Raw genomic sequence first — 19,537 nt, 5'->3', positions numbered from 1 at the left:
GTTACACCTTGGTATTCAAGTTGATCTAAGAACTCCAGGACCATTTCTTTCACTTCCTGTGGAGATGGAGTAGTTTTTAATGGGATTACATGGTGAAGTGACTCCGCATCCCACCCTACATGGTTGCGATATAATGCTGGAGCAAGTGCTACCATCCACTCCTGCGTGTATGAATGTTTTAGTGATACTGGAGCGAGGGCGGAAAAGGCCAGTAAAATTACAGTTTCTCCCTTTGGGCACTCCATAACAATCTTAGTGGCCAATCTTTTTCAGCCAAATGAGTCATATCCATTAAGTTAGGTACTTCCAAAAGAGACCTTTAATTTTTCTGGGTTTGTCCCTGTTCATTTTGAGTTTTAGCTCATGTAACTGATGCGGGACACTTACCCTTGTATCAGGTATTTCCACCATGATATGTACAGGGGTGGTACATTGCCCTGGAAATGGTATAACTAAGGCAGGCTTAGTTACAAAAATTGTCCGGCTTGTCCGAGTAGCTGACCTGTCACTTACCCAACGCTTGCTATAGGAGATTGAAAGCAGAGGTGCTGGCGAAGCACTCCGTCTGAAGAATCGAGATTTGCTGAAGGAAGAATTATCGACTACCCACTTGGGGTACCAAATTGGCGTAGAGAGAGGGATGTAACACTGGCATTGCACTTAGCTGAGGTCACCTGTCCTGAAATGAACAGGTCTTGTCCCGTGGGCACCTGATTAGTCGGGAGCCTTGTCTTTTGCCCCAGTCCGTGGCCAGGATTGGTCCTTGCACCATTCTAGGTAAATATAATCCATGTGGTATGTCCTTGTGCAATTTCCCTTTCTCACCCTTCCCAGGTACCCATGTCTAAAGGTGTTACTGTGATTTCTTGCAAACTTTATATCTTATTAATCATATTTTTACTTATGAAGTTTATGGTCTCTAATTTGGATAAAGGCTCACTCAAACTTGCATAGATAAAACATTTAAAACTTTCCCTGTCTGTGGTTATTACAGGAAAGGTAAACTGTTTAAATACTGCCTGTTTATTCTAACTCCCCATTCAATCCCTAGGACTTATAGTAAAGTGACAAGCATTGGTAAGGCATGGTTTACAGGTATAAGTCCTAAAAGAACTCAAAGTACTGATATACTGTAAGTAAATAGAAACGCAGGACTACTACTACTACTACTGACTACTCAATTCTGTTGCATACACATTTTAAAATAACTTTGCACAAAACCAAATGTAGTGGTTTTTTAAACATTGTTTTACAGTGTGGAGCGAACCTCTGCCACTATTGAACGGCATCTCACTTGGGGGCTGCAAAACGGCACTTAGGTCCCTTGTGGGACTAGTTTATGTCCCGGGCGGCCATCTTGAATTTGCCGCGCGCTGACGGAGGTCAGTGTTCTAGTCCTTGCACGATCACCGGCCCTGATATTATTTAAGAGCCATGGTCCTGACGCGCAGCGGTTTCGCGCAGCGTTTGCGCCAATGTCGCGACGAAGCCGCGACAAAGGCAAGACCGTCTGCGACTGTCCGGGACCAGGGGCCAGGATTCATGCCCAAAAATCCTCCCCCCCCTAAACCAACCCTACAATACTCGTCAGAATACTTGCTGAGCTTGCAGGGTAGGAAGGGTGATATTTGTAATCTACTATGTCCACTAGAGGTCAGCTCTCGGTGCAGTGGCTGTAGATTTGGTTTTAATAACCCTAGCTTAAACAAGTATCTCATGCAGAACAAAACCTATACATCTGGAGCATTAATTGCGCTCCCTTCCAAAACACAGGGAGGATGTTTTTAGTCTGTTATATAGCGAAGGACTTCACGAGATCTTCATAATGGAAACGTGGTTGAATGATAGTTCAGGACCTGAAGAGGCATGTGCCCTCCCTGATAACTACCCAATAATAAGGAGAGACAGAACTCCCAGGAAGGGTGGTGGGATTGCGATTATTTATAAAAAGAGCTATTTATGCAAATTTGAGGATTTGCCTCTAAAGGAGTGTGAAGCTGCCTTGTTTAAACTTATGCTTTCACCCCAACTCACTCTATCTGGGGCCTTGATTTATCATCCCCCAGGATCAGCTGGTTTTGGGGTGCACCAGTTGTCAGACCGGCTGGTTCCTTGGCTACTTAAACTAGCCAATTTTACAGTTTTAGCAGATTTAAATGTCCATCTGGAGAACATTGATTGCCCAGCAAGTAGGGCGCTCATTGCTGACCTTTCTGCACTGAATCTGCCTCTTTGGGATGATGGCCCCATTCAGAGCTGGTCTCTTGCTGGACCCTATTTTTTCTAACCTGCCTGGCATTAACTGTCCACCAGCTTTGCCACTGATTTGGTCAGACCACTTTGCGGTTAAATTCCAATACAGTAGCTTACTTAACCTGCCCCCCCTGCTTCCCGAATTATCAGGCTGGTCTAGAAATTGGGGAAAATTCGACAGCCAAATTCAATCAAATACTGGTAAACAATGCCCCTGCTCAGCACACCATTTCTCTAGCTTCTTTGAATAGTATTTATAATTGGATTGCCTCCGCGGCCAATGCGTGCCTGCCATCTTCGGCTAAAAAATGTAATGACCATCGCCCCCGTGGTTTACGGAGCAGCTAAAAACAGAAAAAAAGCAAGTGTAAAGCGGTGGAAAGAAGTTGGAGAAGAAATTATGCTCCCGAGGCCAAACAGATTTATAAAGCCACACTGAAAAAATACCATGCCTCATGTAAAAAGTCACTTGCTGACTAGGTTTCCTCGTCTATTTTGGGGGCAAAAAATTGTTCGCGGACTCGGTTTCCCATGGTCAAAAAGCCAGCAGGTTCAGAAACCGAGCCTAGCCCGCCTGTTCTTGATGAACCTCAATGTGATTCCCTTGCCAAGTTTTTTTTATAAACAAAGTTGACCAAATCCATCCGAAATTAGGGGGAATTAAGGCATCAATCCCGGCTCTGCTGAACACTGCCCGGATTTATACCGGGTCAGAAGTTTCTCGGCTAAAATTGGAGCAGTGGGATCTCTTGGACACGGGCTCCCTATTAAAAATGTTAACTAGTATTACATCGGGTTCTCAGTGTTATCTGCTTCCAGCCACAGTGCTTCTTCAGATGGAACAACCCGCTCTTAGAGTAGTGATGGAGCTACTAAACGCTTCTCTTAGAGAAGCACAGATGCCTACAGTCTGGAAACATGCAATGGTTTTACCACTGTTAAAAAAGCCAAATGCAGATCCGGCTATGCCATCTAATTTTAGACCCATTTCCCTGCTCCCGACTTTTTCGAAGGTCTTGGAGAAACACGTTAATGTCCAGCTATCTTCGTTTGTGGAAGCATCACAATTTCTGCATAACTCGCAATCAGGATTCAGAGCAGGGTTCTCTACAGAGACCACATTTCTAGGCGTTACTGAGATGTTACGTCAGCGCTTGGACGCCGGAGACACAGTTGCCCTTATGTTATTAGATCTAAGTGCCGCCTCTGATACGGTTTCTCATACCGTATTACTTAAATGTTTACAGGCACTGGGTATCACTGGAACTGCGCTCGGCTGGGTGTCTTCCTTTTTATCGGAACGTACATTCCAGGTGTTCTCCACCAGGGCCTCTTCAAAGTCCTATTCCTCCCTGTATGGTGTGCCACAGGGCTCTATTTTGATCCCGTTGTTTTTCAACATTCATGTGCAACCATTACCAATGATTGCGGAAGCGGCAGGGCTCGCATTGTTTTCCTACGCTGATGATACACAAATCATCTTTTCTTCGGCGGGTGGGAAACAGGACCCTTCTAATCTGCAATTAGGCTTGCGCAAGATCGCAGCATGGATGCAACTCAATTTGCTCAAGCTTAACGGGGAAAAGACGGAAGTACTTATTTTTGGGAAAGAGTCTGAACTTTGGTGCCCCCAACATTGGCCAGCGGAAATGGGACCTTTACCTACACCCTCCTCTCAGGCCCACAATCAACGCTTTATTAGACAATAAATGGTCAATGAAACAGGCAGTACAGACTGCAGCCACCTAAATAATTTGGATGCTCCCTGTTGACACTCATAGAACAGTCGTCCAGGCTCTTGTAAGATCTCGCCTTGGATTACAGTAACATTCTCTTCTTGGGGTCTAACAGAGGTACTACGCAAGCTTCAGGTGGTGCCAAATCCTGCAGCCAGATTGCTTTGTGGCCTTCCCAGAATGTCCAACATGGGAACTGCCCTGAGAGAACTGCATTGGCTTAAGGTAGAACATCGCATACAATTGAAAGCCCTATGTATTATGTTCAGAATTAAGATCGGCTCTGCCCCCAAATATCTACAAGATCAGGTTCATGCGTACCGTCCCCGGCGCCTACTTCGCTCGTCTTCAGGAGAACGGTTTGAAATCCCTAGGTTCAAATTGTCGAGAATGGGAGGCCGCTCCTTTTTCTCTACTTGGGCCAACTTTATGGAATGCCTTACCTGATGGGATGAGGAGGGAGAATTTGTTCCCCATCTTCCGGAAGCAATTAAAAACCTGTTTTTTTAACCAACATTGCTAATTCCAATATCTCCTAGCTTCTGTTATGGCTTGCGCTGGGAAACCCTGGTTGGGTAGCTGTGCGCACTACAACATAAAATAACATAACATAACAACATAACTAGGTCAAAGTGTGAATGTTTCATGAGCCCAGGTGAGTATGATAAAATTGAGTTAGTGGTCCAGCGCGCTCTATCAGCTGTGCCCTCTGGCACTCCAAACCAATAATTAGGGGTTTAAAAAGTGCCCTACTCAAAAGTAAGGGTCTCAAAGCGCTGGGGGAGGGGGTTTCGGGCTGCTCCTATGTCGTCCAAAGAGGCAGGTCTTGTGGTCTTCTTGAAGGTTTGCAGTGTAGGGCTTCGTCTGATGCGGAGGGGGGAGTTTGTTCTAGGTCTTAGTTGCGATGTAGGAGAAGGGTCTGCCTCCTGGTCTGGCTCTGTTGATGCAGGGGAATTCAGCCAGGGCTAGGTAAGGCGGAGGTTTCTCTTGGGGGCGTGGAAGGAGATTCTTTCATTGAGGTATTAGGGCCCAGTGTTGTGGAGGGTTTTGTAGGTGTGGGTGAGCAACTTGAAAGTCACTGTTTTCGACTTGAAGCCAGTGGAGGTCTCGGAGGTGCTGGGTGATGTGGATGTGTTGTGGGATGCTGAGGACAAGTCTGGCTGCGGCGTTCTGGGCAGACTGCAGTTTGTGAAGGAGAGAGTTGTTGATTCCTGCATAGAGGGCGTTTCCGTAGTCTAGTCTAGTCTGCTGGTGATGAGTGCCTGGTGACTGTCTTTCTGGATTTCGGGGGTGGGGGGGATCAATTTGAAGTTCTTGCAAAGTACCCAGATGGTGTTGAAGCATGTAGAGTATACAGCGTTGATCTGTCGGTTCATGGTGAGAGAGGAGTCTATATGATCCTGAGGTTGCAGGTGTGATCAGAGGGTGGGGGGCCACCAGGTCTTGCCCCACGTGGTGGGGGTGGATCAGAGGATGAGGACTTCCATTTTCTCAGAGTTGAGCATCAGGCAGCTGTTCATCCAGAATGGGACTTCCTTAATTCCTTCCTGGAAACAGTCTGGTGATGTCTGGTTCCTTGGTGAGACCATGTTTCTCAACTGTGTTTGAGGGGGGCCATGTAGATATTGAACTGTGTAGTGAAATGCGCTCCCAGTGCCAAGTCACAGCACAAGCAAAGCAATCTTCTAATGGACGCCAGCTGGCAGAATGTGGAGTAAAATTCTTAGAGTTCCGCCACCCCCCCACCCCCTTAGTTCCAAGCTCTCCATTAGTGTCATGGGTTGCATTAGTACAACAATTTCTTTCAGTAACAGTAACATTTGTTCCTCCATCTGTGATATGTTATATTGGTTTGTATAGTCCACTAATCACCTGAGAGGGTATCCAGGCATCGGGCAGGTTTATGGTCCCCAAGATTCTTATACGAAGAGCCTGGTCATCAGATTCTTGCGAAACTCAAGAAGCGAGATGTGCTGCAATGAGGAGAATGAGCTACCTCTAGTTTTGCTTTTGCGGATGCAGGGAATGTGGGCAAGTGAGAGTGATGCAGAGCATAAGTGTCTGGTGCGTTGGTGAAAGTGTATGCTACAGTTGAGGTATTCTAGTCCTTTGTGGTTTATGGCTTTGTATGTGTGCGTGAGAAGTTTAAATTGGCTGCGCTTGTGAATGGAGAGCCAGTGAAGCTTCCTGAGGTGCAGTGTAATGTGGTGCAGCATGGGAGATCAGGTATGAGTCTTGAAGTAGAGTTCCAGTTTGCCTGCTAGTATGATACACTATGTTTGTTGGGTTTGATGGGGGAGTAGGATTCTGCGCAGTTCTTCATCCAGTTATTCAAGATGTTGATGCCTTTGTCAAGGTGGTCTGTGGAGCTAGGCTGATCTGTACAGATGGCGCTGCACCAGTCTGCTTCTGAGTCTGCTCCTGCCCGATAGAGAACTTCAGCGGTTCCCCACCTGTGCACTCTGGCACCAGGTGCACCGTTAAAACTGGCCAAGGGGCACCACGAACAGATGCCCACCAAGCTACAGAAAACCAGGTACAGCAATATTGATCATGCTTTGCACCTAGATAAATTGCCTGAAAAAGTAAGCCGCCTAAAACAGATGATGGGCTTTTTTCCCTGCAGTAAATGCAAAGCCTGCGCAAACAGCAGGAGGGTGTTGACATATAAAATACCAGATGCAGGGATTACTAAAAAGATCATGAAGTAGATCACCTGCACATCACCCTTTGTTGTGTACTGTTTGATGTGCCCGTGCGGTCTCCGATATATAGGGAGTACGTCAATACAGTAAAGATGCGGGTGTTCGAGCACCTGCGGGCCATCGACAAAAATGACCAGGCATATCCGGTTGCGCGCCACTTCGCAGAAAAACATGGTAGGGACCGCAACCAGTTACAATATTTTGGTCTGGATTTTGTAGCTCAGAGTCCGAGGGGTGAGGACAGACTGAAGTTGCGTAGATTAGAATCGCGCTACATCATAGATCTGCATACCAAACATCCGCAAGGTTTGAATTGTGGAGAGGAACTGACAGCCCATATAGGTCAAAATTGAGGTAAAGCTATAGGACAGTAGGAATTGGGCATTGGAGATTTTATCTTGAGTTTTCATGTTGGGTTTTACATGTTGCTTTACATCATAATCATGAACCTGATTAGAATGTGTTTAAATATTGGATATGATGAGTATCCTCGGAGAATGAATTACTATCTTTATGCGTTTTGATTAGTATATGCAAGTAATGAACTGAGTAATATATTAATGTGTAAATATTAGATAATTTGAGGTCTTGTTTTGATTGGACATGCACCTAGATTAATTTCTGCATAGATTAACAGTAATTAGTTCACACATTCCAACTGACTACGATTAGTCATGTTATCTCGATCTGAGGTGTGATTGGGGTTGCATATGGAAGGATATTAGCCGATCCATGGCTCTATTAGTAAACTTACATCCATGGTGATGCATCACAAAATATGTTATTTTATTATGAATTTAACTATTTGCTCATTCTGATTCTGAAATTTTATTTATTTAAATAATGAATCATGAGATCACCAAAATGATGAATTGTTGAATAATGGATGAATTGAACATGTAATATAACATGTTATAAAATGGCGCCCACATTAGTAGTGGAACGCGAGTCCTTCCTTAATTTTGACAGTCGGAATATAAATAAAACATGGCGTTTCAAATGAGTGCCAGTAACATCAAGAAAGGCACTTCCGCCGAAACGCGTCTGTTGCTGTAAATAAAGTAACTTGTATTTGAAGCTGCCCGGAGTGCGGTTTTCCTTTGGTACGTCAGTACATTAAGGATTTTGAGCTATATATATATATATATATATATATACACATACACACACATGCATATACACACACACATACATACACACACAATTTAGAAGGCTCATAATTGGGTATTCCAGTGCTCTAATGTGACAAATTTGGTGGATGACTTTCCCGCAGCTGTGTGAGCTCCTTTACATGTAACTACTAAATAACTTCATATCATTATCTACTTGCCTGCTGCATGGGTGTTCCCTCATTCCTAATTTTACTGAGTAACAAGAGGTCCACACCATCAACGGAAGTCAGGATCAATTAGTGCGTGTGGAACAAAAGCAACAGATCAGAGTGTACAACCCACAATGACAGAGGAGAGGATTGAACCTCAGTAAAGTTATTCAGCTTCCTCACCTCTGTGAAGCCAAGAGGGATGTCAGAATGAGTATTAGTCACACCCCAAATGTTTAAACATCCTAACAGTGGTACTTTCACAAATCACTTCACTTTTCAGGGATTATACAACAAACAAAAATCCCATCGCCTATCTATAGAAGGGGTCTCTGGGCCTTGGAGCAGTATGCATGTCTGCTGCTTCCATTTTGTTATTCCATTGGAGGTACCAAAATCTGCTGCATCAAGAGGGGAAGTTAGGGCAATGTACAATGCATACTAAACAACATTTAGGTCCTGGACATTAACGGCTTCAATGAAACTAAACCCAGTTGGAACAAGGGGGTTGCAGATTCTGAGATGTTTGCATTATTAGGTTTCACTATTGTAGAACCAAATCAGGCGTGCAATCCTAAAATTTACCTCACAGGGAAAAACAAACCGTTCAAAGGTGAATTACCTGACATGCATCCTGTCCACCTGATGGATAACCAGCACATAAGCAGGAACTGTCAAGGTCATGGCCCTGGGTGGAGAGAGCATAGCTGCAGACCTCTTTTCCAATTATGGGGAGCGACACAATCTTTTGTTTATCAGATATAGAGCCTCCTGCATGAAAACAGAAATCCATTAAACAGTCGACCAGGAACATCTCAAATAACAAGTAATATTTTCTCCACCACATTGCACAGAAGATCACTTGCTCACCAATTTTCAGTTCTATTAGCATGGGAATGGACTCATCCAACAGGTGCTAAAAGAAGTGTTTAGAGGAAGGTGGGTTTGCCAAAACGATCATAAGGTGGAAACCCTCACCTATGGTCAAGAATCATTAAATCATGAATGTTTTTAATATTTCTAGAAGCTGGAAGTTAAATACAAGTTAAAGTAGCATTCTTGTTTGAATTTTGCTTAAAATTTCAACACACGTTCCACTGCTATAGCAAAGGTCATAGTCAATGCAATCATATCTTAGGTGCAATTGTCCCTTCGATCCATGAGCTTGGTGCCACAGCACATTGCTGCACTACTGATTGCTAAACATATGAAATATCTCCAATTACTTTTGCAGGCAATCTCGGGAGTGAGAAAAAAGGAGGTGAAAGGATTACATAGTTTTAGACTCAGTCTGTATTCCCATACTGAAATCTTTCCCTAGAGAAAACCAAGTTGTAAAGAGTTTAGGTCAGATTACTTTTCACAACTAAGGATGGGGACAACACAGGCTCTCACATACCACACTATTATGCATGTTGTGTGAAATCCAGTTTGGGAGACCCATGGCATTAAGTTCTTGGGAGGGAGTCAATCATCAATGGCGGTCTTTGGCTTGTGGTGTTCTAGGGCCACCTTAATAAGTATCCTTTTTTAGCAGGTCCACCTTCAAAGTACCCCTTTTAAAAGAGCTGGCCAAGTCTTAATCCGGTATGTTCTGTTTAGTAGATCAGAGCTTGCCAATACTTTGGCTTGAAAACGCACTTTAATGCACACAAATACTATGCACAAATTCTGAATATGACAGTGTGATCAACAGTTTGGAACACCTCCTAATGGGCGTTGTAAGTTTAACAAGGGTGCAAATCCGGTATAACAATTATTTAACCTACTAGGTTTATGTAACCCAATAAACTTTGCCAGTTTCCATTACGTGCAAAATTCTATGCAGAAAATGCATGCGCTGCAGCTGAAATATAGTACACAAGTAATACCGGTAAAAGGCCTATTGCCTTATTTGGTCACTGTTAGAAATCACTGTTCTAGAGGTTATACACAAGAAAGGACTACTGTTTTAACCATACTTTCCAAAAGCAATAAAGCAAGCCCACAAGCTAGAACATTTTACAGAGGATCTCCTAGGAAACCTAAACCAACATGCAGGCAGATCTGGTTTAGATGTGTCATTGTTATTAGTGGTCAATCCTAAAGCATGTAACATTTTGACATAAGATAGCTCCCTGTAGAGACCACCAAAAGCTTTTGAAGCATTTCTTTAAGCATCTCACGGGTTAGGCAGCAATCTTGGTTGTGTTGCTTATTGCCCACAACCATGATGCTGTAGTTCGAGTATTCTTTTTAAAAATCAAAACAAGAACAAAGAAAATATGTCCCTATTTACTGTGCGTTTGCTAGGATGTTCATGTTCGCCTGTGGAACTGATGAACAACATGGTAAACCCACAAGAGCAGTGCAGTCAGAGGCACTTCTCCACTCATCCAGCAGCACGTGTGAATTGGAGGAAGCCACACATGGTTATCCTAGCTCATATCTTATCTTATTCGGGGATTTAAGCGCACGGTCACCCAGGGGTTTCATGGCGCTGAGAGACAGATGGTGACTGAAGAGACAGATGGTAACAATGCTCTAGCCGTGCGCTTGTTTGAATAGCCAGGTCTTCAGGGCTCTCCTGAATTCTACTAGCTTAGTGCAGTTCCGAATAGGCAGGAGAAAGGAGTTCCAAATTTTAGGGGAGAGGTAAGCGAAACTAGATCCACCTAGTCGTTTCTTTTTAAACATGGGCAGCGAAAGAAGGAACAAGTGGGCAGAGCGGAGATCACGGGTCAATGAGCAATTTTTTCAGCTGCCATTGAATTCTGAAAGACAGACTGGTCACCACACAGTGCAATATTACAGACAGAGGGTGCAGTGGCCGAATTCAAAGTGTATGAGTCTAAACAATACAATCACCTGAACCCCAATATTTAATCACCCCAAATGTTTTGCCAAAATAATTCAGCTCCAGAGTCTTCTGTTGATTTGGTGATTAGAGACGGACTTTGCTAAATTATCTTTTCTTGATGAGGAGTGCAAACAGAATAAAACATTGGAAGCATAAAAGTGAGTACCGGGTCAAAAATAGGCCAAAACATAATATTTTACAGAATGTCAATGGCAATGTCAGAGGAAAAAAACATAAAATTGCCACTAAGGCCTTAATACAGAAGTACAGATCCATCCAAAATCATAAAACTAAATAGTCCCTAGCTAAGCAAAATCTAATTGTCAAATTCATAAAGAGCACTGACAGCATGTCAGCCACAAAGAAAATGGTAAAGAATTGCTTGTAGAACAGAATCCCAAAGAATGTAGACACATAACCCAGGCTAATAATAGGTTCTGCAAATTCAGCTTGGTAAGATCCTGGTTAGGTTTGCATTTGGCAAATCGGAAAGGACAACGCAATTATTAAAACTACGCAATTATTTAGCACCAACCCATTTCTTAAGTTAAGAGAAATCTTCTGCTGGCTTCCTCTTGGTTGTTGGAATCACGACTGGTGTGGTGGTAGTTTCTCTGCTTTTTCAAATTCCCCTTTTTCACTTGGTGGTTCTTTACCTTTAGTTTTTTCCTTTGAAGAAGCCTACTCACTAATATGTAATTGATTGATATCTATATCTTTATTGTTTACAGCTACTTTACGCTCCAGTCATTTTCTGTCTTGATGACTGCATTGTAACCCAGCGGTCGAAAGGCCGTCAACGCCTTCTGTGGCCATAATTTGAGAAGGACACATTGTTTCTTCTGTTCCTTTGTATACTCAATGTTTGTTTGTTAGCCACTTGTTTGGCATGTGAATTGTGTGTTTTTTTTGTTCTGCCAACATTTTTCTTGAGCGTTTTTGTTTCTTGGAACATGTTTTTAAAAAAAATGAAATAACTTTTTATAAAAAATACATGCATAATAAATTTTTACTGCTTGTGTAAATTAATTCATGTGTATTTAGGCTTCTTCTTTTCCCTTGTGTATTTTGTTTATGCCATCATTGTCCACCTAAACCAATTGTTAGGTGTTATGACTAGTTGTCCCTGGTTCAGGGGTGTTGGATAGTCCTTGTAGTTTGTGAATGATTTAAGTACAACCGGTTGGTTGTGAGGGCTTTGCGCCTTGGTATTTTTCCCTATAGACTATGGCAAATACTGAAGCTCCTATGTATTCAGAGGAGTATATTGCACGCATTATTAGTGGGCCATCTCTGCTCGGCGCTGCATTGGTAACACCTGTTTTAAATGATGGACAAGCACTGCTAGATGAATTAGAACAGCGCCGCAAAAAACATGCACGAACTACTTTACGTGCTCTAATGACGGAATATTTGAAAAAAGACGTCATCCCTATGGGACTGCAGGTACGTAATGTGCCTGTGATATTTACAATTTACCCCAAATTCCGCAAAGGGTTCAGCCATATCGGTGTTACATGTTCCCGCCATTGGTTGGTACAGGGCATCGATACGGCTCTTGAACACAGTAAGAAGGAATTAGAAATTATAGCGGACTTGGAAAAGAGACTTACAGAAGGAAATATAGTTGCAGATGCAAAGGCAGCTTTGGACAAAGTTACTAAAACCATAGCTGAATTTGAGTATGTCGAGAGGACAAAAAACAAATAGAATCGAGAAAGATATTGCTAATTTTAATCAAATTTGTTTCCATCCTTGTGTACTGGATGAGTTCTTTTCCCAACCAAGACAACAGTATTCGGATAATTATCAGACTTCGGGACGGTTTAAGAAAAATGTGGGTGTAACATTTTATGATTCATCAGCCAGCTCGGGCGACGACAGTGACCTAAGTGCTGCTCCTCGTCCCGGCCCCTCGAATTTCAACTACCCCCACCGCCTCCTTTTTTAGAACTACGAGGGAGAGGGAGGGGCAGAATCAAAACCCGCACACCATTATCCAATCCACAAGCCCAACCTTGGAACTTTCAATCAGGCGAGAGGCAAACACGCAGGAAATTCTACCAGTGGGGCGCCCCACAATAATTGAACAAGACTGTCCTGCTGTAAATATTATGCCCATTTTTTATCTTTCAGGATCCTCTACTGTCCTCAGCTGAGGTCTCACTGCTATCCAAAGGACTCAGCTGTATGCCCACAGAAAAATCTGGTCTGTGACATCCAACTGGAATTATTGCAATTCTTTAGGAAATTGCGCATTAAGGCGTTTTTTCTTGGTAAGGACAATAATATGAAAGAGTTTTTCGGGATTAAGACCACCCTCTACTTTTAATCCACCAATGAATCTGGTCCCTGTTGAATTGTTGGCCTTTGAATCAATAGTTTTAAAGATGTGCTTGCTTTGAATAAAAATGTTGAATATATTCCATACAATATTTCTTTATTAGAACGACAGGCACTAACCAAACTGAAACTTAAAGAGATTATAATCAAGCCGGCCGACAAGGGTGGGGGCATAGTGGTACAGTCTAAAATTGATTACAAGACCGAAATCAAACGTCAACTTTCTAATCCTGACCACTACCTCCCCCTGAGAGCTAGTCCCTTGGCCGACATTCAACAGATGATCCTGACACCGACTATAGCAGCCAAAATTGAGGGTTTCATAACAGAAAGAATTTACATTTCTGAATGCAAAGTCACCGCAAACTCCAGTGTTATATACACCTCCAAAAGTGCATAAGAGTGTTCTTTCTCCTCCAGGCCGACCCATTGTCTCTGGATGTGGGTCGGTCCTGGAGCCTCTATGCAAATATATTGATGTATTCATTAAAGACTTTGCGCATGCCACTCGTAGCTATGTGCGCGATAGTGGCGACTTTATTTCCCATATTGAGGTCATGCAATTTTGCCTCTAAACAGAGCTTTTGGTGTGTATAGACCTTGAGTCCTTCCACACAAATATACCCCAGTTGGAGGGTATTGAAGTGATCCGTAAGGTTTTGGATACACGGACCGCTCCAATGACTGTTCCCACTGATTTTATTGTTGACCTTTTGATTATTTCCTTAACCAAGAACTTTTTTGAGTTTGACGGACAATATTATTTGCCGGTTTACGGGTACATCAATGGGGGCTTCTTGTAGTAATCCACTCAAATTGTTGAATTAGGATGACTTTTATTCAGTACAAGTCAAGTACAGCAACCATCAGCAAACCCACAAATACTGGTTTAAATTGGAACATTCACATTGATGCAGTTCCACTGCATCATGACTGCATCATCTAATTCTAAGCATTACTACATATCTTCCCCCCTACGGAATCAAAAAGAAAGAAAATAAGAAAACATTAGAAAATGTAACACATTGCAAAGTACAATACATATCAATGAACTGTTTCACAAATAAATCACATTTACAGTTTGCATTGCATCAAAATATACTTACAAATGAGACACTCTACACAAACTACCAAAACTCCATTTCTTCCCATCATCTAACTCAACCACAGAGCCTTTAACTGAAACAACTTTATGTGGCTGAGAAAACTTACTTTCCCCTTTTCTTACAAAACCAAACTTCCTTACAACAACCCAATCACCTTCTTTGAAAATTAAATCCTTCACATGTCTCCTACTATCAAATTCTAACTTGTTGCGCCACTGACAATCAATAGCTCTCGATCTCATTTTTTCCCTATCAACCCAAACTTGATTTTTTTCCTTCAACCACATTGGAGACTCCTTAGTACCTGGTTCTCTTCCCTTCAAAGCCACAAAAGGAGAAACTCCAGTAACTGAATGTGATGTAATTCTATGACCCCACATCATTCTTCGCAACTCATCCTTCCAAGATAAACCATTAGCCAAAGAAAGTTGTATGGAATCCATTATGATTCTATTGACCCTCTCTACAAGTCCATTTGCTTGCGGACGGAACAAAGCCACTCTCTCATGACTAATGCCCAGACTTAGAAGAAAACTAGTCATATCTGAAGAAACTAACTGAACACCATTGTCAGTTATGAGAGTTTTGGGTACCCCTTCTTCCAAGAAAACTTCTTTCAAGAATGCAATCACATTAGAAGTGCAAACTTGCCCCATAGATTTCCAAGTAAACCACTTGCTATGGTAATCCACCAACACAAGCAAAAACCTATTATTGCAACCCAATTTGTCAATTGGACCCAAAACATCCAAGGCTAATTTCTCCCAAGGTTTCATGGGCAATTCCACACACCTCAACGGAGGTTCCCTTGTAATCTTCACTTTATCACTATTGCTACAAGCATGACAATCACGCACAAGATCCTCCACATTCTTGTCCATTTCTGGCCACCAATAAAATTCTCTCAATCTACGTTTAGTCAGACTCCTACCTAGATGTCCCTCATGTACAATTCTCAACAACTTTGACCTCAACAAAATTGGTGGAACTATCCTATTTCTTCTTAAAATCTTGTCACCTTGCAAACTAAGTTCATCCTTAACAGAAACAAATTGCTTATGTACATTCTCTTCACTAGATCCATTCCAAGAATTCATTATCAACTCTTTTATCTTCTTGTATTCCATATCCAACTCCAAAGCCTCTCTCCACTCTTCTTGACTAACAGCAAATTCACTGTCAATATTCACCACATAATCTTCTAATATTTCTACACAAATATCATCATCTACCGGCATCCTAGAAAGACAGTCTGCAATGACATTCCTACTCCCTCGTACATATTCCACCACAAAATTGTAATCTAGGACCGATAGTAACCATCTTGATATACGGGGAGTCACACTTCCATCCAGACCTCGTCCCCCTTTAAAAACATGAACTAAAGGTTTATGATCTGTTTTTACCACAAATGGCAACCCCCACAAATAATACCTAAAATGTGTTATCCCCCAACAACATGCCAGAGCTTCCTTCTCTATGGTAGAATACGATCTTTCTGCTCCCTGCAATCTACGTGAAGCAAATCCAATGATGGTTTCATTACCATCTGACACCTGTATCAACACCGCCCCCAATCCAACATTACTCGCATCTGTGACTAATATGGACTTCTTCTTAAAGTCAAAAGGTCCTAATGACGGAGCCTTTGAAATACATTCCTTTACCTTAACAAACGCGTCCTGACATCCAACACTCCACTCAAATAACACTCCTTTTTTTAAAAGAAGTCTCATTGGTTCCACTAAGTCAGCAAATTTAGGCACAAATTTAGCACAATATTCTGCGAGACCTAAAAATGACTTTAACTGTTCCTTATTAGTGGGAGATGGAACATCCCTGACAGCTTTCACAATACTACCTTTTGGTCTTATACCATCTGCAGATATTTGATGACCTAAATAATTAACTTGACTTAGCCTTAACTGACACTTCTCTTTTTTTATTGTCAAACCATGCTCCAAAACTCTACGCAACACATCATTCATCAACTGATCATGTTCTTCAAATGACCTTCCAACAATCATAATGTCGTCTTGGAAGCATAACACTCTGTCCATTCCCTTAAAAATATTCTGCATAATGCGTTGAAATACTGCTGAAGCTGACGCCAACCCAAACGGCATCCTACAGTACCTAAATGCCCCCAAAGGAGTTACGAAAGATGTTAAAGGCCGTGAGTCAGGATGTAAATTCACTTGATGATAAGCAGAAGACATGTCAAGCACACTAAAAACACAACCTCCACCCATTCTACTCAACATTTCTCCAATATTCGGTAAAGGTTGTCTATCTACCCAGATATTACGATTCAAATCCCTCAAATCAATACATAAACGAATTTTGTTCCCTTCCTTCGGTGCGACAACAATTGGAGACAACCATTCTGATGATTCAATTGGTTCTATAACTTTAGCCTCCAATAGCTTATCTAATTCCTTGCTAAGTGGTTCCCTCATCATGTGTGGAATTGTTCTAACTTTATGAACTATTGGCTTAGCATTCTTCTTTAAAATTATACGATGTGAAAATCCTTTCAACATACCCAATTTATCAGAGAATATCTGAGAATGCTTTTCCATTAACTTTTTACCCCATTCATTCTCCAACTCCCCACCAGAAGATACATTATCCACATCTTGTTCAATAATCATCACAGGTTCCACAGCATTTGGATTGAGTACAATACTTAAGTCTTTCTGATGACGCCATCCGAGCAAATTAGATCCTTCCTTGGTAATATACACCCTTCCATGGACTCCATTCTTTTTAAAAACAATGTCCATCCATTGCATTCCAAGAATATTAATTTTTGATCCGTTGTACCCCACAGCTCTCATATCCGCAGGTAACAAATCTTTTATTTCTCCATTTAACTTTTCTATGAAAGTCTCTTTTGAAATTAAAGTAAAAAGGCTACCAGAATCAGCCAAAAGATTTACAGTTCCTTTTCCCAGAGCAATTTCACAGTGAGGTTTCTCTAATTTAGTTGTACTTTCTCTTTTTAAATTTGTACAAACTTCACCAATCTTTGATACATCAGAGTCAAAGTGTTCCATTGACCCAATAACTTGTGATGGTTCTTCCACAGTTTCAACAGAAAGAAACAATTCTTCTTTTTCTTCTTCGCCATTCTCTATTTCCTTAATGCTAGCACTTTTAGTGTATCCCTTCGATCTACAAGCCTTTGCCAGATGACCCCTCTTGCCACATATTCTGCAGGTTGCATTTCTCGCTCCACATGCAAAGCTTGAACTTACATGACCTGGACATCCACACCTATAACAAATTATGGGTCTCTTATCACTTGTTTTGGTCAATCCACTATCATTGCTTTTTGTTTGAGGTTTCTTATACATTTCATTCTTTACTTCTTTAACTTCTACTGCACTCTCTTTGTTTGGCGCCACAACCGGATTACCAGAAACACTTTTACCTTTATCAATTTCTTTGACCCACATGTCAGTACTTTCCATACTTCTACCAATTCTAATAGCTTGTTCCAAAGTAGGATCTTTAGATAATAATTTTTCTCTAAGTCTTTTGTTACTTGAGCATCTAACAATTTGATCTCTTATCAAAGAATCACATAAACCTTGAAAATCACATGTGACAGAAAGACCACGCAAATCCGCCACATATGACATGATGCTCTCATCAAACCTTTGTACTCTGCAGAAGAATTTATGTCTTTCAAAAACAATATTTACTTTTGGAGTGAAGTGTTTTTCTAACATCAGTAAGGACATTTCATATATATTCACTGCTTGACCATCTCCTGTGCCCAATGATATTTCTGGCAAGTCATCATATATTCTCCTACCCTCCACACCGAGATGATGTAAAAGTATGGCTTGTCTCCGTACAGGACCATATTTGTCCCCTCCAATAGCTAATAGATAAGTTATAAATATGTTCTTCCAACGTTTCCATGGTATGGAAGGTTCACCAGGGACTGCCAAAAATTTTGGAGGTGCAGACATCGATTCATCAGACATACCTGTAAATTAAATTTAAAAATAACAAGCAAAAATAATAGGCTTACACAATTAATTAAAATAACAATCTAAAATAATTAATTAAAATAATTAATTAATATAATAGATTGAAATAACAATCTAAAATAATTAATGTATATGGGATGGAGTATGAGACGCAGTTAGAGATAGAGTCTGTTGTTCATTTCATTGAATAAGGTGATGAATAAGCTGATGAAGTCCTTTCTTTATTTTTAGCTACACAGAGACTTCCAATAGAAGAGACACCGAGACAGCTTATTGTAAGTAATTTCCACTCATTAAATTCGTGTGCTTGTCTTCTAAAAATGCCACCTTGTGTTTTCCTTCCATGACGCTTAATCAGGAAATGTTTAAAGGGAGATTTTAGAGTTCGCACGTAAACATTTGTTTTGCGCTAATGTATTTTTAATGTGACTGCCTTCACGCTTGAACGCTCTCATGTTTACTTTCGATTAGGCTTGAATGCGCGCTAATGTCCGTTCAAGTTCCCCTCACGCTTGAACACGATGTTTGTTTTAGGTTAGGCTTCCCTCGCGCTTGGACGCGCGGAAATATGCGCTGTTGTTTACTTTTGACTAGGCTTCCCTCGCGCTTGGACGCGCGGCAATATGCGCCGATGTTTACCTTTGATTAGGCTTCCCTCGCGCTTGGACGCGCAGCAATGTTTATTTCTCAATTAGGTTCCCCTGTTTTTTAATTAAGTTCCTCGCGTTTTTTAATTAAGTTCTTTTAAAGCGCGCCTGAAGAATTAGGGGCAAAACGAGATGTACTCCTTAAGAAAACTTTTTAGCACGTATCCAAAATGAGCCAGAGCAATTATAGTCTTTAAAGAAAAGTGCTCAGAATGTAATATAAGCGCTCAAAATAAAACGTTTCAAATATACAGTATTAGCTTGCCACTTAAAATGATTTATTAAAGGCTTCAATATACTGCTTTCAAATTGTTGAATTTAATCTTCATTTGAAATCTTTAAAATTGTTGAATTCAATCTTCATAGAATTTAACTCCCGTTGGTTATTAATAATTAGAAAGCACTTACAATTTTCAGATGGAATCTCTTCTTTTTTATGCGTTTCTTTGCGTTTCTTCAATAGTGCTAAGTTAATATAGCATCGTTCCAGAGGTGATGGTTGTCCACTACCTGTCCTCTGCGCAGGTCCTCGTCGCCAAAATATGTAGTAATCCACTCAAATTGTTGAATTAGGATGACTTTT

The 19,537-nt window shown here is 41.4% G+C and overlaps 1 protein-coding gene across 1 annotated transcript in view; it reads right to left on the bottom strand.

Annotated features, from left to right (window-relative positions):
• The window catches only part of OVCH1 (ovochymase 1), an 852,055-nt gene that overhangs the window by 706,596 nt on the left and 125,922 nt on the right, over positions 1–19,537 (bottom strand). Inside the window, exon 7 of the mRNA XM_086952799.1 lies at positions 8,638–8,786. Within this exon, the coding sequence (XP_086808925.1) occupies positions 8,638–8,786 (149 nt within the window). The remainder of the gene's footprint in view (positions 1–8,637; positions 8,787–19,537) is intronic.

Source organism: Lissotriton vulgaris, chromosome 1_2 (assembly GCF_964263255.1).
Source record: "Lissotriton vulgaris chromosome 1_2, aLisVul1.2, whole genome shotgun sequence".
Taxonomy (NCBI): domain Eukaryota; kingdom Metazoa; phylum Chordata; class Amphibia; order Caudata; family Salamandridae; genus Lissotriton; species Lissotriton vulgaris.
Note: the sequence above shows the minus strand (reverse complement) of the source record. Positions and strands in the feature narration are given on the sequence as shown.